The 22822-nt window shown below is 32.8% G+C and overlaps 1 protein-coding gene across 3 annotated transcripts in view; it reads right to left on the bottom strand.

Annotated features, from left to right (window-relative positions):
• cv-2 (crosveinless 2-secreting protein) overlaps positions 1 to 22822 on the bottom strand; it is a 54194-nt gene that overhangs the window by 14323 nt on the left and 17049 nt on the right. For all 3 annotated transcript variants that reach the window (XM_081985325.1, XM_081985324.1, XM_081985326.1), the window contains one exon: positions 20880 to 20977. In XM_081985325.1, coding sequence (XP_081841451.1) covers positions 20880 to 20973 — 94 coding nt within the window. In that variant the 5' untranslated portion in view covers positions 20974 to 20977. Of the gene's footprint in view, positions 1 to 20879; positions 20978 to 22822 lie in introns of those variants that run through there.

The raw sequence follows: 22822 nt of genomic DNA, 5'->3' as shown, positions 1-22822 counted from the left end.
TATCGTCTTCGTTTCGTTAGTTACGATAATTACGATCGTTTACAGGAACCGTTACTATTTATCGCGAGAGGAGTTACTGCCCGATGGAACTTAATTAGACGTTGCTCTTTTCACCTGTAGATGCATTTGTTAGTCAACAATCATAGACAAGATGCACTTAAATGCCTTGAGAGTACCGTTATTCACACTCACGCACTACTTAACGAGGAAAAATACAGCAAAACACATTGTTGAGTGAATGAAAGTCAGTTTGAACAAACCAGCCACGACATGCGAGAATAAATCAAATAGAGGTTCTCATAAAAAAAAAGAACTGCAATTCAATGCCCCGGGTAGGAAAAAGCAGTTTGTAGTTCCTGCAGGGGCATTATCATTATTTACACTGTTATTGTGAGCACTCCTGCTGCTGATCGCAATTCAGACAACCGCACTTGTCTATTCCTATAGAATATTTAAGGCAGCATGCCTTTCAACTGTCTTCAATAAGGAGCACGAGCGCACCTGGTGCCATTATTTTATAATGTGATGCTGGATAAATCAGCTGGAACGACCCGCTTTTGTATTATAATATATACAAATTAAGATTTTTTTCTTGAAGATCTAATTAGATGAAGATATCATATTTTGATGAGCACTTTAAATGGTAGATATGGTTCGATAACATTTTGTTTTACACTGGGTTAACAAGATTAACAGGAAGTCATCTAAACTATGGGGAAGATGTTGGATGGAACGGAAGAATGATATTTTCTAGGTATAGATGGAAATTTGCTTTTAACTGTACTTTAAGCGTAAACCTAATCAATGACATTTTTCTAACTCCTTTGGTAATTAACTTTTTGGTAATTCAATTATTTTAAGCATATTCCATGTATAATGTCATATACGTAACTGTATCCATCTCTGACATACATATTTACCATTATATGTAAAATTTCTCATTTGCCAAACCGTTTTTGCGTTTTGTCGTGTTAAGATTTAGGTTCTAGAGTCGCATTCATTTTCAAGCTTCACGGAACTGAATTTTGACAACTGACACTTTAAAGTCAGTATTAGACACTTTTTGTAGGTCACGAATGTCAAAAAACATTGCATTTCATGCTTGTTTTACAAGTTTATTGTAATTTTTTTGCACTTGTTACGTGACCGCCTAAGGCACAAGTATTGTAAGATCACGTGACAACTGTCATTAACGTCAAAACTGTCACTTGAATATAGTAAATTCGACTAGTTCTGGTCAAATTGTAACAAACGGCCGTTCTCAAGTTGTTTTTATTAATTCTTTTCTATGTTAAGTGTTTTTATTGGTCTACGTTACTGAATTTTAACTTGCACTTGTACTATAAATTCATTTCAAGCCTGTTTTGTAAGTTTATTGCAATTTTTTACTGTTGTCACGTGACCGTTTAAAATACTAATGTTGTAAGATCACGTGTCATTAATGTGAAAACTGTCATTTGTGTCAGTTGAAAGCAATCAATTTGACAAACAGTCGCTTTGAAGTTGAATCCAATGATTTTGCAGATTGTTAAGTGTTTTTATAGGTTCATGGTACTGAATTTTGACAGTGGACACTTTAAAGACAAGATTGGACACTTTTTGTCGGTCACGAATGTCAAAAAACGTACCATGGAACTATCAAGTAGAAGTAAATCACTCGAAACTCGTAACATTTCATTTCATGCTTGTTTTACAAGTTTATTGTAATTTTTTGCACTTGTTACCTGACCATCTAAAACACGAGTTTTGTAAGATCACGTGACAACTGTCATTAATGTCAAAACTGTCATTTGTGGCACTTGAACATAGTAAATTCGACTAGTTCTGGTCAAATTGTAGCGAACGGTCGTTCTCAAGTTATTTTTTCATATTCTTTTGTATGTTAAGTGTTTTTATTGGTCTACGTTACTGAATTTTGACAGATGACACTTTAAAGACAGGATTGGCCTCTTTTGTCGCACTGGAATGTTAAAAAACTCACCATGGAACTATAAATTCATTTCAAGCCTGTTTTGTAAGTTTGTTGCAATTTTTTTACAGTTGTCACGTGACCGTTTAAAATACGAATGTTGTAAGATCACGTGACAACTGTCATTAATGTGAAAACTGTCATTTGTGTCAGTTGAAAGCACTCAATTTGACAAACAGTCGTTTTGAAGTTGAATCCAATGATTTTGCAGATTGTTAAGTGTTTTTATAGGTTCATGGTACTGAATTTTGACAGTGGACACTTTAAAGACAAGATTGGATACTTTTTGTCGGTCACGAATGTCAAAAAACGTACCATGAAACTATCAAAAGTGGAAGTAAATCACTCGAAACTCGTAACATTACATTTTCATCCTTGTTTTACAAGTTTATTGTAATTTTTTGCACTTGTTACCTGACCATCTAAGACACGAGTTTTGTAAGATCACGTGACAACTGTCATTAACGTCAAAACTGTCATTTGTGGCACTTGAACATAGTAAATTCGACTAGTTCTGGTCAAATTGTAGCAAACGATCGTTCTCAAGTTATTTTTTTAAATTCTTTTGTATGGTAAATGTTTTTATTGGTTCACGGTACTGAATTTTGACAGTGGACACTTTAAAGACAAGATTGGACACTTTTTGTCGGTCACGAATGTCAAAAAACGTACCATAAAACTATCAAGTAGAAGTAAATCACTCGAAACTCGTAACATTTCATTTCATGCTTGTTTTACAAGTTTATTGTAATTTTTTGCACTTGTTACGTGACCATCTAAGACACGAGTTTTGTAAGATCACGTGACAACTGTCATTAACGTCAAAACTGTCATTTGTGGCACTTGAATATAGTAAATTCGACTAGTTCTGGTCAAATTGTAGCGAACGATCGTTCTCAAGTTATTTTTTTAAATTCTTTTGTATGGTAAATGTTTTTATTGGTTCACGGTACTGAATTTTGACAGCTGACACTTTAAAGACAGGATTGGACTCTTGATGTCGGACTGGAATGTTAAAAAAACTAACCCTGGAACTATAAATTCATTCCAAGCCTGTTTTATAAGTTTATTGCAATTTTTTTACAGTTGTCACGTGACCGTTTAAGACGCGAATGTTGTAAGATCACGTGACAACTGTTATTTGTGTCAGTTGAAACCAGTCAATTTGACAAACAGTCGTTTTAAAATTGAATCTAATGATTTTGCAGAATGTTAAATGTTTTTATAGGTTTGTGGTAGTTTTGACAGTGGACACTTTAGCAACAGGACTGGTCTGTCAAGAATGTCACCATAAAAGTATAAAGTAGAAGTAAATCACTCAAAACACATTTTATTTCAAGCTGGTTTTATAGGTTTATTGTAATTTTTTTACAGTTGTTACGTGACTGCCCAAGACAGTAGTGTTGTATAGTCACGTGGCAACTGTCATGGACGTCAAAACTGTCATTTGAAAGCACGCCGAACGCGGCTCGAGTGTGGGTGCAGTAAAACGTGAAAAATAATGAAATGGGGTGGTCAAAAATTAGTCTTAATATGAATTTTAAAATGTGCAAAAAGTTTTAATTTTAGACGGAAAATCAAAATAAAATTATAAAAATTCAGTGTTTCCTTTAAAAAACTTGACTTTTTGCACTATTTAAAATTAAATGTTTTTTGACGTGTTTCTGCACCTATTTATAAAACCAATCAACAAAAGCGTTTTCTGATTGGGAAAAAATACAATTATTTTAGGTAATGCAACATAGTAATTATTATTCAATTTGTTTGTACTTAAGATTTCCATTGTATAGAACAGTAGCTGGACTTATTTATTAATTAAGGGTGCACCTGTACTGTTCGATGATTGGAAATGACAACTAAAAGACAATTTATTCAAACGTATGCAACGACCTTTAACTAAATAAAAACTTCTACTAGAAAATTTATAATAATATCTGATAAACATTCTAGGATCAGTCAAATTACACTTTTTTTTTTACTTGGTGCAATGGTAACGAATTGTACCGTTACCTACAGTTCAAAGCATTTCCGTGAAAGTTTAATTTTTATTCATATGAATTATGTATGGCAACTGATCAAGAGAAAATTCCCAACCTTTGCCGGTTATTTGTGTTTATCAATTATTATTGAACTTATATAGTTGATTATGAATGATTAAAGTACAATCTTTGCACCACCTGGGCACATCAATTCATTCATATTGTCACTTCCGCGTCCATGTGGGCCCTCAACAACAAAAATTGTGTGTGTCGCATTGTTTTTGCCCATTATCATAATGCCTATTAAAATTATGTATGGATTATCTGAAAACAGTCCCGATTAATTTTAATATACACTTTTCTGAATTTATAATTTGCCTTTAATGAACAACTGGCTGAGATTGGAATTGTTGCTCGCGTCGAACATGGAGGAGGATTTGTTAATTGGATATTTTGCATGTTGATTAAGCTGTCTCGTTGAATTAATAATAATTGTTGAAATCGGTATTTTGCCTTGATATTTGTTATGTGGTTCAAGATTAACCTTTAAGCTTCAATGCGTTTATTTTTTGATTCAATTAATAAGAGTATAATATGAAAACTAACTTTACTCATCAAATTTGGTTGAGGCTTTTCGAAGATACAGAAAGCGTTGAAAACATACATTTTGTTACAGTTTTATTTCAGAACTCGCTTTGTCCGTCCTGTAAACACATAAGTGACTCAAAACTGTTCTTCTTCTTCTCTCTTTGTAATATGGGTGTCCATATAGGTATTCCTGTTTTGTCCTATTATGCCTCTGTCCAGCACTCTTTCCAGCGTTTTGGAGGTCTGCCTTGGGTTCGTTTTTCGACAGGGTTGTTTGTTTCTTGCGATTTTTACAAGTTTGTTGTCTTTATTCCAGTATTTTCTTCTCTGTCTTACCCACCTTCCTATGTCCAGTATCTCGCTCTGTTGTGTAAGGTCTTCGCTACTGATCGTCGTGTAGTGTAAAACTGTACTTTGAATTTTAAATCTACTTGTCAAGCATTTGCGTAAATCTCAGTGGACATAGTTTGTATTTGGTCAAAAAAAGCAGCAGCACAAACTACGAACAGTGCTGTGATTCACGCAGATACTGCTCTTGTGGACTCTGCGTAAGTCTACATGTGCAGTAATTGCGTAAATCTCAGCACAGTGGGCCAGAAAGCTGCTTTTTTAACCAATCGCAAACTACAAACAGGTATTTACGAAAACTTTGCTATATTTATAAAACACAGTCTTATTCGCTAAATTTACCGTCATTCACTCGTAACTTGCCTTGTAAAACACATGACAAAAAGAAAATTGATTACTTCCAGTTAATTACCTGTAAACGAAAAAACGCAGAAACATGTTTCCTACAATGGATTTTCGCGATTGAACCTAACCGCTTGTTTTAAATGCGCAAGCACGATTTAACTTGAATTAAGCCGGAAAAATCGTGACAGCTTAAGTTGGTGGCATATACAGGTCATAAATCTAGGCTTTCCAAAGACGCGATACAATACATTTTTCCATATCATCGTGTTATCATTTTTTTTTTGTTTTCAGACTTGACATTTAGGTTTAGATTATCCTATTAAAGATTTGTAGGAAATCTCATCCGTTATCGTATAACGCTGCTTTCATGAGTTGAAGGCTGCGCTCTCGTATGCTAAGCCCCTGGATAAATGTGACTGAAAGTTGGCAAATGTGGTATTAGACGCTTGATTTATAATACGTGTATTTGGAATTATAAAAAAATGACGGTTCCAGCAGCAATTCATACACTTTGGAATTCAAATAATCAAAAAGGAAGAAATGCCTCTTGTAGAGGTGCAGTCCATTTTACTTTGTTACACAATTAATACCAATCAGTAAAACTGATTTCGTTAAAAATACGAAAGATCAGTTATTCTACAATAACTGAGAATATTCCAAGAAACAGTAACGCGTTTTATGCAGAAATATGCACCAACTGGCATATAGTATTTCTTAAAAATCGTAAACTATCTCTTGTAACTTGCCAACTTATCTATTTATCATGTAAATGGATACCCATTATATGCCCACATTGAATAGAATGTTAGTCAGTACTTAGCTACACGGTGATTTATTTATGATAAACGCATAAAGTTGGTGAATAATGCAGTCGGCTATTTAAACCGTATTAGCTTCACTTACGTTTGATTGATGGAGATTTGCTGTTGCAAAAATTGACAAGTCGTATATGATATATTAGAACTGGTTGGTTACGTGATCCAGTTTAGAAGTTTCTTTATTCAACTTTTTGTTTCCAATTAGGTTACAGTTTGCTAGACTCTCACTAATTAAGTTTTGGAGTAACGAAATGTTTATTAAAGTGCAATAGGGTAGGTATTAGAACAACTCTAGTATGTGTCAAATGGATGTCTTGTCAATTTCAGATTTTATTGTTCTTTCTAACTTTGACTAGTTTTTGGTTGAATAGCTGAATAATCGATTTTACAGATTATTTCCGTTACTTTGTAAATTCTCATCTCATTGTCTTACATCTGAAGCTTCTATAAAAAGAAAATCGCAATGTTGCCAACAATGGGGTCGTCTACCGTAATGGAGTTTAAAGTTCAAAATATAAACTTAATACAGTTTATGGCTTACAATGTCCTATTAAGTCTTCTTCTATTCATATTAAAGATCTCGCGATCTGTTAGTTTTGCAGGTTCCTCTGGATCAGTTCCTGGGAGATGGACTGCCAGCTGTCCTTCCATCTCTTAGGTGGTCTTCCGGGTGCTCTTTTCCGTTCAAGTGCGATTCGTGGCAGTCTTCCTCTTCCATTCTTCTCACGTGAGCGTACCAATATCTTTTTCTTTGTCTCCTCCATCTTACGATGTCTTGCACCCCACATTGTTCCCTAATGTCAGTGTTCCAAATTCGGTCTATTCTTGTTTTTCCCATTATAGTCCTGAGCTTTTTGATTTCGGCTACTCGAAGCATTCTTTTCGTTTTGTTGGTTTCTTCTCTGGTTTCTATTTGGCCTGATACAAGTCTTATAGATCCTGACCTTGCTATCCTTTCGCATGTATTCGTTCGCCCATATTATCTGCCTTAAGCAGCCCGACATGGCAGACGCTTTGTTGATTTGGCTTCTTAGGTCCTTCACTGGGTTGTGATAACTCGACAGATCCATACCCAATTATTTGAATTGTGAGACTTTCTCGATGATTTTCACCTGAACTACCAGCTTACATCTTACGGGATCTTTAGCAAAGGTTATGCTTTCTACAGATATGGTCATGTTCGCTTGGCTTGGCTGGCAGAATTGTGTAGTTCTATCTTCCGCGAGAATAGCTGCATCATCGGCGTAGCATACCATGCTGATTCTTTTATTCTGCCCCATTCGGTCCTATTAAGTCTGTATATTAAAATGAGTCTGGCACGATTTGCCGTGACGTAATTAGAGACTCTTCAATTCTCTCTAGAATCGGAAAGCAAATTCAGTAAATGACACTTTCAAAGTTGAAATTTGGTCATATTTTGTTTCGCTCAGTTCGCTATAAGCAAAAAAGAGACGGGGCAACTGGCTACTACGTCACATGGGACTTTTTAGTAGTATATGGTGTACCAAATAAGTGTGGTTGTTACCAACTTTTTTTTGCAGTTAAATATATCTAACTTGCCAAATGCAAACCATTTAGTATAATTAAAGTGAGGTTAGTCTTTTAAAACATTTTGAAGCCCGTCGACCATAACTAAAATACTTGTAATATACAACTACTACGTAAGCTTTTATGTCGATGTTATCGTTGTTGAAATATTGCAGGTTTGCCAGCAGCACTTTAAAACTAAACCTAAGAATTGCACGTGTTACTAGAACGCACGTTTTCCATGTTTACTGGTTACCGGTGTTCGACAATTTATGGGATACAATATAATTCTTACTAGTTTATGTTGTAGTTTAGATGGACAGATAAGTGAAAACGCATAAATCTAAAACTGCCCGTGAATATGACTGCCAAAGTGAACAACACACTTTTGTGTGTGGGATGTGTAATCTTTTGCATTTGCTGTTATACTGTGAAAGCTGAAAAGTGAAGAAGTTGTCACGTCAAAGGCTTAATAAAGATATAGACAAGTGGACGAGTTTAGGAACCTGAATTCGAGTATTTCCCAGTATGGTCAACATAACTAAACTTACCTTGAAAAGCCGAACTGCCGATTGGCGGGCCCAATTTTGTAAAAGACCACCCGTACCCCTTCATTAAGCGGTCAGGGGCGGACCCGTGGGGGGCTAAATGACTACGGACCGCCCGCTTTGCTTTTTGTACCTTTCTCGTTAGGATCCTCGCGATGATAAACTGAAGAAAGATTGAACTGACGTATAATTATGCAATTAAAATTTCTCCAAACTGCGTTAAGAACTAATAACGAAATAATCCAGCTCATCACTATAAAATAATAGTTCAAATAAAGCATTGAATAAGTTTTGTCAAAGTGGCAACATTGCAATATTTGAAGACAAACTGTCACGTGGTCTACTTTTTATATCACTTACAGTGAACATTCACTTATAATTTAATATTGTTGAAGTGGGTATAGTTTGCAAACTACCAACAATGCTGTGATTTACATAAATTCTGCACATTTAGACTTACCATAAGACACTACTGTCTTAAATGACTAAATCTCTGTCAATTTTACCTTTGTATGTAAAGATAGAAGGAATAAATGATCCATTAAAGGTGATATTTACCAAAAAGTGCAAAGAGACACAAAAGTGATACCAAATTTCACTGATAGTAAATAAAGATAGCAAACGTAAATAAAGAAAGTTTCTGAAAAGATAAATAATAATCTTTGTATGACGAAAATAAAAGTAAATTCAGTTGGCGTAACAATAATAAAAAGATACAAAGTAATTTGAACTGTCTTACTAGATAATGTACAATTTTCATTTATGACACTGTCAAAATAATTAATTTAAGCGTCAAAGACAGTTAAAAATGTCAAAAATTTAATTTTAGATGAGGAGAATTATTGTTTAAGCAGAAAATGGTAGTAATTACTAATTTATTAGAATGTTCATAACAGTACATTTTAACGTAAAAATTTAAATTTAGCAAAAGAAAAATTATAATTTAGGTTTATGGCAGTCAAAATGATGACACTGGAGGGTAAGTAAAAGTTGATCACGTGAGTTTTAAAAATATCACTCTAAACGTAAAAACTGTCACGTGACGTTAAGGATGACATTTTAACCTTAAAAAAGTCACATGATTCATTTATGTTTCCAAATTTTGCCAGATAACATTTTAAACACCAAAAAAAATGTGTCAAAGTATTAAATCACCTAATATGTAATTTTGTTATTCTGATACCTTTTCTTGAGATTTAATACAATGATGCTTGCACACAATAAAACGTTTCGAATGAATCAAAAGTATCAGTGAAAATATCCACTTTTGACTCATAAAAGTACGTGGGTTTGTGCAAGAAATATACTTTTGAGTCATAAACGAATAGGTCAAACGACATTACTCATATTTATTAGTTTTTTTAGCTTGATCAGTTAACAAAACTACATTTTGTAAATCAACAGGTTGGGCTTGGTTAAGCAGTAAATTCTTCAAAACATCAATTTTTTTCAAATACACCTTGGGCCGTCCTACATGTAGGGTTTTTATCGTTGAAACGTGACATTGGAAAAAATATACCGAAAGAAATATTTGCATAATTATGCGTTAGGTTGCAAAGCTGACATTCCGGTGATGTTTTTACGACCGTTCGCGATCATTCGTAATGATACAGCAATCAGTTTGTTACCTTGATTTACGTTAATAGAATGCAGAAGAAACTCACTCATTTAGGTTGGTTAAGTAGTGAAAAACAAACGAGTTACATAACTTCTTAATTATCATAAAGCCGTAATTTAACGTAGTAATTGGTCCATCTGAAAATCATCAGCAGTGTTTAAAAGAAACACGAATCCTAAAGGTTTCCCATGGTTCATTATTACGTTGTCAACACACTCTCGAGCTTTCTTCCTATCTACCTATATTTGTTTAATGTTAAGAGCACCCTGCACCCATTCAAAAGCCGATTAAAACATTCTCCATGGGAGTCAACCTTTTTCAAACATTAGCCTTATCTCGGGGAACATCTAAACAAAGAAGAAGACCGCTGAAATGGTCACAACATCTTCTTTAGTGCCGACGTCACGTCAAAAAGGTAACTTCATTCAAGTGGAGTGAGTGTTCCCATTTATAAAGTGGGCAAAGATTAAAATGGCTTATCATTCTTTGGAAATTTAGACCTGCCACCGAAATGATTGTTTTTCGGATCGCTTTTAGGTTTTTCGCCTTCATTAATAATCGGTTTTTTGTTAATTAGTTGCGGTGTTTTTGCGAAACTTCAATAAAAGATACATACAATGCATCGGAACGATCAAATCACTGATCATATAGTTTGTGATTGGTAAAAAAAGCTGAAATTTTTGATCAATTAGTAAAATTGCATCGCAATTTATTGTCAAGTTTTGTGTACGCAAGTGTGAAACACCCTGTATTTTTTGTGGTCAAGTGTAACATTGTTACAGCTGTAATTAATTAAGTCAAAGTAATCAAAGCTTAATTTAAGTTAACCTTCTTCTCCTTATATAAAGATATAAAATAATGTAATGTATATGATTTTAATTATGTATTTCTTCACATGACTAAATTCATATACATTCCAATCATATACACATTGATATCTATTCGTCTTTTCTTCCCCCAATTGGCGACCACAACTGTGTATATTTTACCAATAAATATTTTTGTATACAGGGTGGTCCAACCGGAATGTATGGTTTTCAGAATCTAAAAAGTTGCCAAAATTGATGACACGAGCCAAATTTTGATGGTTTCAAAAGTAATGAGTATTCAAAAAATATTTTTTTTTAAACTTTATTAGTTTAACACATTGGAATCCTCTCAAAAATTGGCCTCTAAGAATGTTTTAAAGTTTTCAGAGGCTTATAAAATCATCTTTTAATTACGACTGAAAACCACTAAAAAGGCTTATAAAACTGCCAGAGGCTTCTAAATATTACTAAATATCTCCAAAAAATGTGCCCTAATTCTTCCAAGAATATTCTAAAACTGCTAGAGGCCCCTTTTAGTGATATTAAACCTTTCACCAAGTCTTCAAAATTTGCCAGAAGCCTCTAAAAGCCACCAATTGCCAGAGTCCTCAACAAAGTGTTCTGAAACTTTCAAGAATGTTCTAAAAATTATCAGAAGCCTCTAGAATCATTTGGAATGAGCCAGAATTATCTAAATACTACTACAAGCTACCAAAAAGTCTTTTAAAATTGCTAGAAGCCTTTGTAAAGGTGCTGAATCTTTCACAAACTTAAAAATTGCCAGTAATTGCTAAAAGTTACTAAAAACCCTCAAGAAAGTGTCAGAGACCTTTACAAGTCTGGCAAATTGCCTCATAAAGGGAGCAAAAGCCATATTCCTCTAGTTAGATATGGGATTCAGGAAGAAAGGATCTTTACAAGTGTCCTAAACTTTCCAAGAATATTCTAAACTTGCCAGAAACCTCTAGGTTCATTTGGAATGAGCCAGAATTGTCTAAATACTACTACAAACTACCAAAAAGACTTTTAAAATTGCTAGAAGCTTCTGTAAAGGTCCTGAACCTTTCACAAACTTAAAAATTTGCCAGAAATTGCTAATAATTACTGAGAACCCTCAAAAAAGTGTCAAAGACCTCTAAAAATGTTCTAAAACTTCCAAGAATGTTCTAAACTTGCCAGAAGCCTCTAGAATCATTTGAAATAAGCTAGAATTATCTAAATACTACTACTAGAAACTACCAAAAATACTTTTAAAATTGCTAGAAGCCTCTGTAAAGGTCCTGAACTTTTCACAAACTTAAAAATTGCCAGAGATTGCTAAAAATTACTGAGAACCTTCAAAAAAGTGTCAGAGACCTCTACAAGTGTCCTTAAATTTCCAAGAATGTTCTAAACTTGCCAGGAGCCTCTATAATCATTTGAAATAAGCTAGAATTATCTAAATACTACTACTAGAAACTACCAAAATACTTTTAAAATTGCTAGAAGCCTCTGTAAAGGTCCTGAACCTTTCACAAACTTAAAAATTGCGAGAGATTGCTAAAAGTTACTAAAAACCCTCAAAAAAGTGTCAGAGACCTCTAAAAATGTTCTAAAACTTCCAAGAATGTTCTAAACTTGCCAGAAGCCTCTAGAATCATTTGGAATAAGCTAGAATTATCTAAATACTACTACTAGAAACTACCAAAAATACTTTTAAAATTGCTAGAAGCCTCTGTAAAGGTCCTAAACTTTTTACAAACTTAAAAATTTCCAGAGATTGCTAAAAATTACTGAAAACCCTCAAAAAAGTGTCAAAGACCTCTAAAAATGTTCTCAAACTTCCAAGAATGTTCTAAACTTGCCAGAAGCCTCTAGAATCATTTGGAATAAGCTAGAATTATCTAAATACTACTACTAGAAACTACCAAAATACTTTTAAAATTGCTAGAAGCCTCTGTAAAGGTCCTAAACTTTTTACAAACTTAAAAATTTGCCAGAGATTGCTAAAAATTACTGAGAACCTGCAAAAAAGTGTCAGAGACCTCTACAAGTGTCCTTAAATTTCCAAGAATGTTCTAAACTTGCCAGGAGCCTCTATAATCATTTGGAATATGCCAGAATTATCTAAATACTACCACAAACCTCTAAAAAGGCTTTTAAAATTGCTAGAAGGGTTTATAAAGGTCCGGAACCTTTCAAAAACTTAAAAATGGTCAGAGATTGCTAAAAATTACTGAGAACCTTCAAAAAAGTGTCAGAGACTTTTACAAGTGTCCTAAACCTTCTAAGAATGTTTGAAACTTGCCAGAAGCCTCTAGAATCATTTGGATTATGCTAGAATTATCTAAATATTTACTACTAGAAACCACCAAACAGTTTTTTGAAAAATGGCCAGCAGTCTCTAAATACTACTCAAAATCTCCAAAACAATTCGTTAAAAGCTCTGTCATCCAAGGATATTGCCAGAATTGCCAGAAGTCATTTTGAATAAGCCAAAATTTTCAAAATATAACTGGAAAGAAGAAAAAGTCGTCAAATTGCCTAAATACTACTGAACATCCTCCAAAAATTACCAGAGGCTTCCAGAATCATTTGGACCAAGCCAAAGCCAGACTACCAAATATTACTGAAAATTTTTCAAAAATTGTCAGAGGCCTCTATAAGAATTTTAAGCCCAGGAATGTCTTAAAAATGTCTCTAAATACTACTGAAATTCAAAAATTCAATTTAACCAGGTTGGAACAAACAACGTTACACAAATGAGTAATCTAATTTGTAGCTTCAAAAGGGTTGATTGCGCTTATTTCCTTCCTTTGTAGAGTTATCAATTTACATTTCAATCAAAATTCAGGTCTTATTCAGCAGAAAATTAGGAAAGACTGACACAAAGAAGCTTCCTAACGTAAGTGTGCCGCGGCCCGTTAATTCGTGCACCTGCCAAAACATTTTTCTCCACGTAAAATTAGAATACGCACTCAAAAACGTAAAGGTCCTTTCGAACATTTGTATATTTAAATCAGGTAATGGGAAGAGTAAGATATTCTCGTTTACGACTAATTGCGAGTAATTATTTTCATAGCTTGATGAACACCTGTGTTCTCTCATGCATATTTGCAGCTGGCCGGAATGGAGTGAAAGTCTAACCAACCTGCATATTGGCTCTCCTTTAAAACGACCGCTGGTGTAATGGCATTAAATAAAATTTAATTATTAAATTGAGTTATCTGATCGGTCGCTTGTCTAGTGGCAATAAAAATAATCGTTGTTTACACGGGCAATTGCTCGACTAAAAGGTTTGTTGTGTTCAATGTCCATTTTAATGCTCAATAATTGGAAACAAGTAAGTATAGTCGACTTTTTTTTTGGGATCTTGTCAACATTATAGGAATTTAAAGTTCTTTCTTCTCTTATTTTCTTCAGAAAAATCAGAAGCAATTTGTTAGTTATAAGTGTAGGTTACGCCACTGTGCTATCCAAGTCTTCGACAAAATAACCAAATAAAGACACGAATTAAGGTGGATGATTAATAAATAACTTTTGGTCAAGCTCTATCAATAGGATACGCCTTTGCCATTCAGGTTATTGGACATAAATTAACCGTATTAACAGTTTTATGACCACAAAACAAAAACAAGGGATTCACATCTTGTGGTTATTTTAAAAGCTTGCGAATGTCAAACCTGAACAGCATTCATATGCATACACTTGCAGTGTTTTGGTTGTTTTACGTTATGACAATAATAATAATTGTTTAGGAGTATTAAAATGCCCACATTCAAATGTGGAAATATCTACAATCAAGGCAACCACTCGAGATAAATATTTACTCTTGCAGAATTACTTCTCGTGTTTGTTTAGAATGGATTTAACTACGCCTTTGAGTACACTTAGATGCAATTTAGATTGCTTTTGCAAGATAATCGTCGGAGGCATTTAGATCATAGATATACCGTCCGTAAATCACGATTTCGTCTTTAATAGTCGTTTTATGTAAACGACTAATTATTTACATTGAACCAAACTAGATTCACATTGTGAAATATATGAAATAGTTTTGTATTAAACTGAATAATTAATCATGGAACGACCAACGCAGTTAAGTTGTTATTGCAATGTAGTTCTTTCAAATGGGCCAACAAAAATATGAATTAATGCTAAAAAATTACCGAATCTCGTTTTAAAAAAATTTTGAAAGGTTTCAACCAACTCACAAAGAGGGGATATGCATATTAGAAGAACATGGAGAATACAAATTATGTGTGAACGTAGAGGCAATTCCCAAACACCCTGCTGAGTGAACATAATAGGCCTAAAAGATTGGATCTAAAAATTATAATTTTTTAATTGCAAATTGCCTATGCCAGTAAATTGTTTAGGTTATTTAGATGGATATTATTAATTTAAACTGAATAAAAAGAGCTTTCAGAACTTAACATAAAAACAACAGTATTTAAAGAAATGAAGTTGATGATAGTTTAAAGATTTTGGTGAAAATCGATTAATTATTCATAAAGCAGTGGCGGAGATTTTGTGACAAAACTTCCACGTCACTCACAAAATGGATTTAAAAACATATTCTAAGCCTTGGAGTGTTCTACGTTAAAAATGACTACGTTAGAAAATTAATATTAGTAAAGTATATTAAATACAGGGTGGTCGAGTTTTAAATGTCAATAATTCACCATTCGAAAGCCCATCAAAAAATAAGTTAACATACATTATGTCATTTTCCTGAAAAATGCTTCCCAAGGAAAATACAGTCCATAACTGTCAGACCGCTGGAGCAATTTTAATCAAATTTAGAACAAATTCATAAGAAATTAATTCTGATGTTAATGACGTTTGTCGAAACTGTCCAGTGGTGGTGGAAAGATGGTTTTCATTTTTCTGCCTTATTCTCTACGTCAATGGATATTTTTCAAAAATTTCATTTTTTTTACTTTACTTGTTCAATTTGACAAAGTAAGTATCTCATAAAATTCTGACTTGAAACTTTGAGTTATTACGTTCAAAGACCCAAAACCAACTCAACCCAACTTAAAAATTGTCTTGAAAACGGTGAAAATTGACTTAAGAAGCTTAAAAAATGTCTTTGTAGCCAGTTTTCATAGTTTCAGACAAATTGTAAGACTTTAGTTTTGAAAATTGAATTAGAAACCAGTGAATTTACTTTGAAACGGTGAAAATTAGCTTGAGAGGCTTAAAAATTGTCTTTGTAACCAGTTTTCACAGTTTTCAGACAAATTGAAAATCACAATTGACTTGAAAACTGTGAAAATTGACTTAAGAGATTTAAAAACTGTCTTTGTAGTCAGTCGTTATAGCTTTCAGATAAGTTGAAAAACTTTAGTAGGGAAAATTGACTTGAAGCATGAAAAACTACTTTAATTAGAATTTTTTATTACAAATTCATACATTTCAACCTTGAAAATTAACTTGGACACCAAAAATTGACTCTGAACCAATGAAAAGTGACATCAGAAGCTTAAATTTTGCATTTGAAGTAAGTTTTCATAATTTGAAAATACATTTCAATATTTTAGTATTGAAAATACAGGATATTGACATTAGATTCATGAAAATTGACTTGAAGACTAACTTTTCAGGTTTTTTTACTTTGCTTTTCATTTTCTTAGAACTCTGGACTGTTTTTAGGGCTTTAAAACTACTTTCAGCTTAGAAAATCGAGTTTTAGGGTTATCTTCACCAAGTTTTTGACATGTATGTTTACATGGTCCATAGCCTTAAACATGCCATTTCAATTTGAATTTTGGAGGTCTGTGTCTTCCTTAGGAAGCGTTCTTCAGGAAAATGCCAAAATGCATGTCAACTTATTTTTTGATGGGCTATCTATTGGTGAATTATTGACATTTAAAATTGGACCACCCTGTATAAAACAATGCTGCAAATTTGATATTATTAATTATTTATTAACTGTTAATGACTAGTTAATTGAATTTTGTCAAAATGGTTAAAATCTAACTTTTCTTATGGTGTAAATGTTTCCAATTTATTAAACTGTATTCCTTTAAGTTCCAGGTTATAAAATGCTAATTTCATCAAAAACGGTGGGTTTATTGAAAAAATATCAAAAGTAATTTTTAACTTAGAACACCCTAAAGTTTTTGAAAACGTTTTAAAAGCACCCATTTTCTCAGGGGCATAGAAGTTACGTACAAAAAAACCATTGTAAACCCAAAATTTCAATATTTCAAAAAAGAGAGATTAATGAGAAATTTTTCTCATATTTTTGGAGAAATTTCAATTACTAAACCTTATATACCTACAGCAAAGTGTAATTAGAAAAAGTAAAGTGTGAAACCATTCAAATTAAGTAAAAATGTTTTAATTGAAATACTTAATAGATTGTAAATACTGGAATACGGTTTGGTTGTTTGACATCTACGTTAAACGGTTTTAGTAACAAAAACGACAAACACATTTAAAATGGATAAATGGATGTATTTTGGGTAGGTCGGATTTCTTATGTGATCCGAAAAAAAGGCGAAATGCTAATTGACGAACAAAAAGAATCCATGGGAGTTTTTGTGCTGGTTTGTGGTTCTCCCAGGTGGTCAAGCACTTAACATGATGTCTAATGGACGAGAGCCAACCAGAGGGGCCTTTCGGCTTATTTTGACGGTTTTACGACCACACTTTTAAGGGCTTTGTTTATTTGCGGTTTCTCGGTCATTTGATGCACCGAAAAACATTTTCACTCCACTTAATTAAACAAGTTGTTTAGCAGTACTAATCCAGAAACGGTATTAATTAGTCCTCTGAGTTTTGTTGGCTATTAATCCAAGTTCGTAATTCCCCCTTAAAGATACTGTATAGACAGTTAATTTGGTTTTATGTCAACGACGTGACAAAATGCTGTTTACAACACTCGAATAAAAGTTTTCACACACCAATCACGATGACAGAAAGAAAATCCCGAGAGTCACTTTTGATGGCTATTTTGAGCGTTTCAAACGGCGGAATGCCAGATGGCTTAATCACGTGCTTTTCCTACAAAAGTAGAAAAAAAAAACGGCAGTTTTGATTGTTTATGCTAATTCTCATTAGGACTGCAACATAATGACCACATTCTACCAGTGTGATATTTATGTAAAACAGGAAAAACTAGAATCAACCAGCAAATCTGTTATGATAATTCGATTTTAATTTATAGCCACCAGCATTAATTTCGAGTTCTGTCCACCCGATTAAATCTAAGAGCATTTATGACGATCCGTGACATTTATGATGACAGTTGATAATAAATTTGTAGAGCATAATAAAAATTACCGTTTTTTTATTACACATTACACAAGGATTACGATTACGCTCTAGAACAAAGCAATTACTACCTAGTTTGCGGATAATATATTGATCGAATTTACATATCAACCTACATTTCCGTAATAAAATAATTGAGTCACTTTTTAATGTGCATAATCAACCTACATTTCCGTATTAATAATATTGTAGCTTTGCTTTTCAATATAGTACCTAAAGTTACTTTGTATCAAAAAACTAAACTGCTCTTCAAAAAGAATGGGACTGTTTCTTCAAATTGATTTACTAAATTTTTATAATTTTTTTGAAGAATAAAAGGTATTGTCTTTCTTTTTCTAATAACCTAAATAATCTTTTTAAAAGTTTTCACGGATCCAAGTATACAGGGTGTGACTGGGGTGTAGTCAAAAAATGAAAAATTTGGTTTAAGGCCTTTTTTCGCAAAAAAAAAAATTTGATCTTTCAAAATAACCTTAATCGAGTCTTGTGGTCAATATCTCTAGAAGTTTTTGCCAGTTTGATGATTATAGGCGGATTACCAGGTTTATTGCAAAATTTAAAAAAATTTTTTGTTTTTGATTTAACCATTTTATTAAATCTTTTGTGGGAGAAGGAAGGAATTAGCAAGGCTACACTTAAAACTACCCAATTTAAGTAAAAAGCTGCGTTATACCCAAAAAATCATATTTTGATCATAAATCTTGTCATGTTTAGTGATTTTAATGGAAAATAATGATATTGGATAAAGAAGCACACTATTTGTTTAATGATCCAATTCATATATCTATCTTCCATCAGTTTGGTGATTAAGGGTCGTTTATAAAATTTATTGGTAAATTTAAAAAATGCGTTCATTTTTACATCTTTTTATTCAAATTTTTGCTGAAGAAATAAACTACCCAATTTAATTGAAACGAAAAAAATCCATACTCCCACAGTGGAGTAGTGAGTCTAAGTAAAAGTAAGAACACAAAGTCGATCTCCACAAAAGTTATTAAAGAACTGCTATCTGCCCTGGAAAAATCTACTGAAATTGTTGAATTTGAATTAAAACATGTAAAAATAAACCCATTTTTCAAATTTACCAATAAATTTATAAACGGCTCTTAATCGCCAAACAAAACAAAATTGGATCATTAAACAAATAGTGTGCTTCTTTATCCAATATCATTATTTTTCATTAAAATCACCGAACATGCCAAGATTTATGATAAAAATATGATTTTGTTTTCAAAGTTTTATTTGGGTCACCCTGTATAAAGTGTAACCTTGCTAATCCCTTTATTTTCCCACAAAAGATTGTAAAAAATTATTAAATTAACAAGAAAAGTAAAAATAACCTCATTTTTGAAATATTGCATTTAATCACACTAATTGGTGAAAACGTCTAGAGATATTGACCACAAGGCTCGATTAAGGTTATTTTAAAAAATAAAAAAAAAATGAGGGAAATGGCCCCCGAATTTTTTATTTTGTGATTTAATAAAATGGTTAAATCAAAAACAAAAAAAGTAAACAATTTTTGAAATTTTGCAATAAAATTTGTAAATCGCCCTTAATCACCAAACTGGCGAAAACGTCTAGAGATATTGACCACAAGGTTCGATTAAGGTTATTTTAAAAAATAAAAAAAAAATTGAGGGAAATGGCCCCGGAATTTTTTATTTTGTGACCACACCTCAGTCACACTCTGTATACTCGAATCCGTAAAAACTTTTAAAAAGATTATTTAGATCATCAGAAAGAGGAAGAAAATACCTTTTATTCCTCAAAAAAATTATTAAAATCGAGTGAATCAATTTGAAGATACAGCCGCTCAAAAAAGACTGACAAATTTTGCTGTCCCATTTTCTGTAAAGAAGGTTAATAAAACTGCGCTCTCATGCTTGAGAGTTAGCGCAGTTTTATTAACCTTCTTGACTGATAAAACCACCACTTTTCCAACTAATTAACTGATTTATTACCTTCTTAATGGATAAAACCACTATTTTTTCAACTAAAATTTTCTAAAAGTTACAGACTTTGTCATCATTGAGCTTACAATTTCTTGTACAATCATATAGTTGTTTCACTTGGCCTAGCAGCCAAAGATTAGCTAGAAAATGTCCAGCTCAACATTTTCATTGGAAAGAAAATTACGATTTCGTCTTTTTCTGTATATCTGATCCAGTAAAGGAAACTCATTTATTTCTCGCTGTCTAACGCAAAAACCTAAAAAGGTCACTTTTTCCAGGACGTGAATTTATAGCAGCTTTTAAAATTCATTTACAAGACATTTAAATTATCAGTTGGATCAAACGGCATAAATCTTCTTTATTGTTATGGGTCGGACTGGGTAATGATAAAGCGCAAAACACTTAAAACGCCATCCATAAAACAAATATTGTTTTTTTTGTAACCATTGTAAGGCCTTTTTTGTAGTATACTCAGTTTATCTTTTAAAAACACTCTACTGATTTAGGTACTACGTTCTTTTTCCCGAATTTTGGGAATAACAGTGTCATAACCTAACCCTAAGAATATTTTTGAAGAAAAATACTTTAAGGGCGAATTTGACGAACGTTAATTGATTTAAGCTGTAATAACTTAAAATTCGCATAGTCACAGGTTAATAACATCCTTGAAATGTTGATTGTGTCATCCCAAGCTGTCAAAATGGTAGGTGTAATCAAAACGTACGACGAATGCTAACCATACACCCTAATTGATTTTACGTACTAATCCGACAACCTAAATGAATTTAAATCTTAATATTTATAGCGTTTGAATGTTTTTCAAGCTAATCTGATAAAATAGGTTATTTTTTATAGCCCGTTGCTACCGTAATACCCGTAATTTTTAAACAGTTTTGGGCAATTAAATTTGAACAGCACTGGTGATTTAACGCTTGGGAATTCCACAGTCTTCAGGTTTCTACCAAACTGGATTTGAATATTAGACAGGTCAGGAATACAATCTGATTTATTGTCGTAGAGACGCGATTAATTTTATTTTTGTTAAAACAACACATTAACAATTTCAGTTTTTGTTGTGCTTTATTACAATTTTTGATTTAAGTGGTACTTACCTAGGAACTTAACTTCTGCCGCAACATCTTTGGCCAGCGACAGGCTTATCAGAATCAAAGCCCAAAAACTCCAAGACCGATAGCAAATATTCATTATTCTGAAACAAAAATTATTTATTAGTTTAATAAGAAAATGAACGAAAATACTTTTATATTAGTTGTTGACTAGTTGCAACTCTGAAAAACTTTCATGTAAAGTTCAGCTAAATATTCTAAAACACATATTTTGAGACTCAGTGGATCTGAAAAAGACTGCGGACAGAAAGTAGCTTCACCAGAAAATGTCGGAGACATTTTTTAGAACTAAGTGCGAAAAGAACTCATATATGTATGAGTTTAGGTTTTGGAATTACTAACCTGAAAGGAAATGTTGACGTGGTTTCCATTAATAAAGCTTTCAAATACTTAAACTGTTTTTAAACAATATCCTCCTTTACATGGACCTTTTGCACTTTCTGTCAACATTGCGTACCTACTTCTAGTCTTTTTTACATGGCAACCATATCACTTTTACAACACATTTCATGCTTCAATAATAGAGAAGAAAGACTTATTATATGCAAATAAAACATAGGAAAAGCCTATTGCTGGCCTTTTCACCTTCAAACGACATGGAAACCTTCTCAATAACATTGCAATATCGGAATAATACTTTAACGGACAAATTAGTGTTTAAAACGTGTTTACTCGCGCTTAACACTCAATAACCATTAGTAAATTTATTGCAACTGGAACATAAAAGGAGAGTTAAATAGTTGCGAGAAGTCGTTTTGTTCTATAGGACATATTAATTGCAAACTGTAAAAAGGCAAATCTTGCAACGTGTGTGGCAAGGATTGGAAGAAAAAAACGTCTTGAATTTGCTTATTTATGGCTCAATATCAAGAAGTATGCCTACATCAAAGATATACATATTTTATTCATAACATGAGTAATGTTCGACATCAAACGTGAGTAATGTTCCATATTTCGTGATATATCTACGGTAAACCTTCAAGTAGAGAAAAGATCTGCCACACCTTTCTGTGTGTTCCTAATTACCGACTTTATCAGAAATAAGATTCATTTAGTAACGGCGTAAACAACTTGGCCGATACCACGAAATAAATCAAATTTTGTCTTATAAATATCATCTTATCGGTAGTAAGTAATTAAACCTAATAAATACACAAGAGGAAATGATTTATAAGGTACAAAATGCCGATTTGCATGTGCTATGCGATTAAATGACGAATGTCGATTCTGTGCCCGTTTTCACGCAAGCCCTAACGAGCTAAGATTTACTACTCTTTGTCATATACGAACGTGGATTAACAGAAATATATTATGGGACTGTCTTGTTAAAAGATTAAAATAATGAGTTAATCCGGTATATTCTTCATGTATGTCACAGTCTTATCGCACAGCAGAATAATATGTTTGTTTCTTTTTCTCACAATTTTCGGTCGTTATTGATAATCTTTACCAGAAGTAGGCTAGCCAGAAATCATTCAGAATTCAACACTGTCAAAAATCATTCAACCATATAAAGCCTCTAATGGAAAATATGATTGATTTCTAACTCTAGCAGTAGTAAACAGAAATTACCATATTATGCTTTTAATCAAACATTTCTGATTGAACAGGGTTGGTCAGTATATTTAGACAGCTTTTTAGAAACAAAAAAAATACTAAATTAATGTCACGATGATTTCACAAAACATTATATTAACCAATTGTCAAATTATTACAATTTTTTTTAATTTTTACATTCCATTTACTCGAAAACGGCTAAACTAAACATGAAAACCATTTTCAAGCACATAATGAAATTTTGTAATAAATTTGGCAGTTACGGACCTGCTATTAACAACAAAAACAATGTGACTTTGTTACCAAATACAGAGGCGTACACATACTTTGACCTGACTTTATTTTGAAACAAATTTGGTACTGTTAAGAGC

This window comes from Ips typographus, linkage group LG8 (genome assembly GCF_016097725.1).
Source record: "Ips typographus isolate SLU linkage group LG8, UJ_Ityp_2.0, whole genome shotgun sequence".
NCBI classification, from domain to species: domain Eukaryota; kingdom Metazoa; phylum Arthropoda; class Insecta; order Coleoptera; family Curculionidae; genus Ips; species Ips typographus.
Note: the sequence above shows the minus strand (reverse complement) of the source record. Positions and strands in the feature narration are given on the sequence as shown.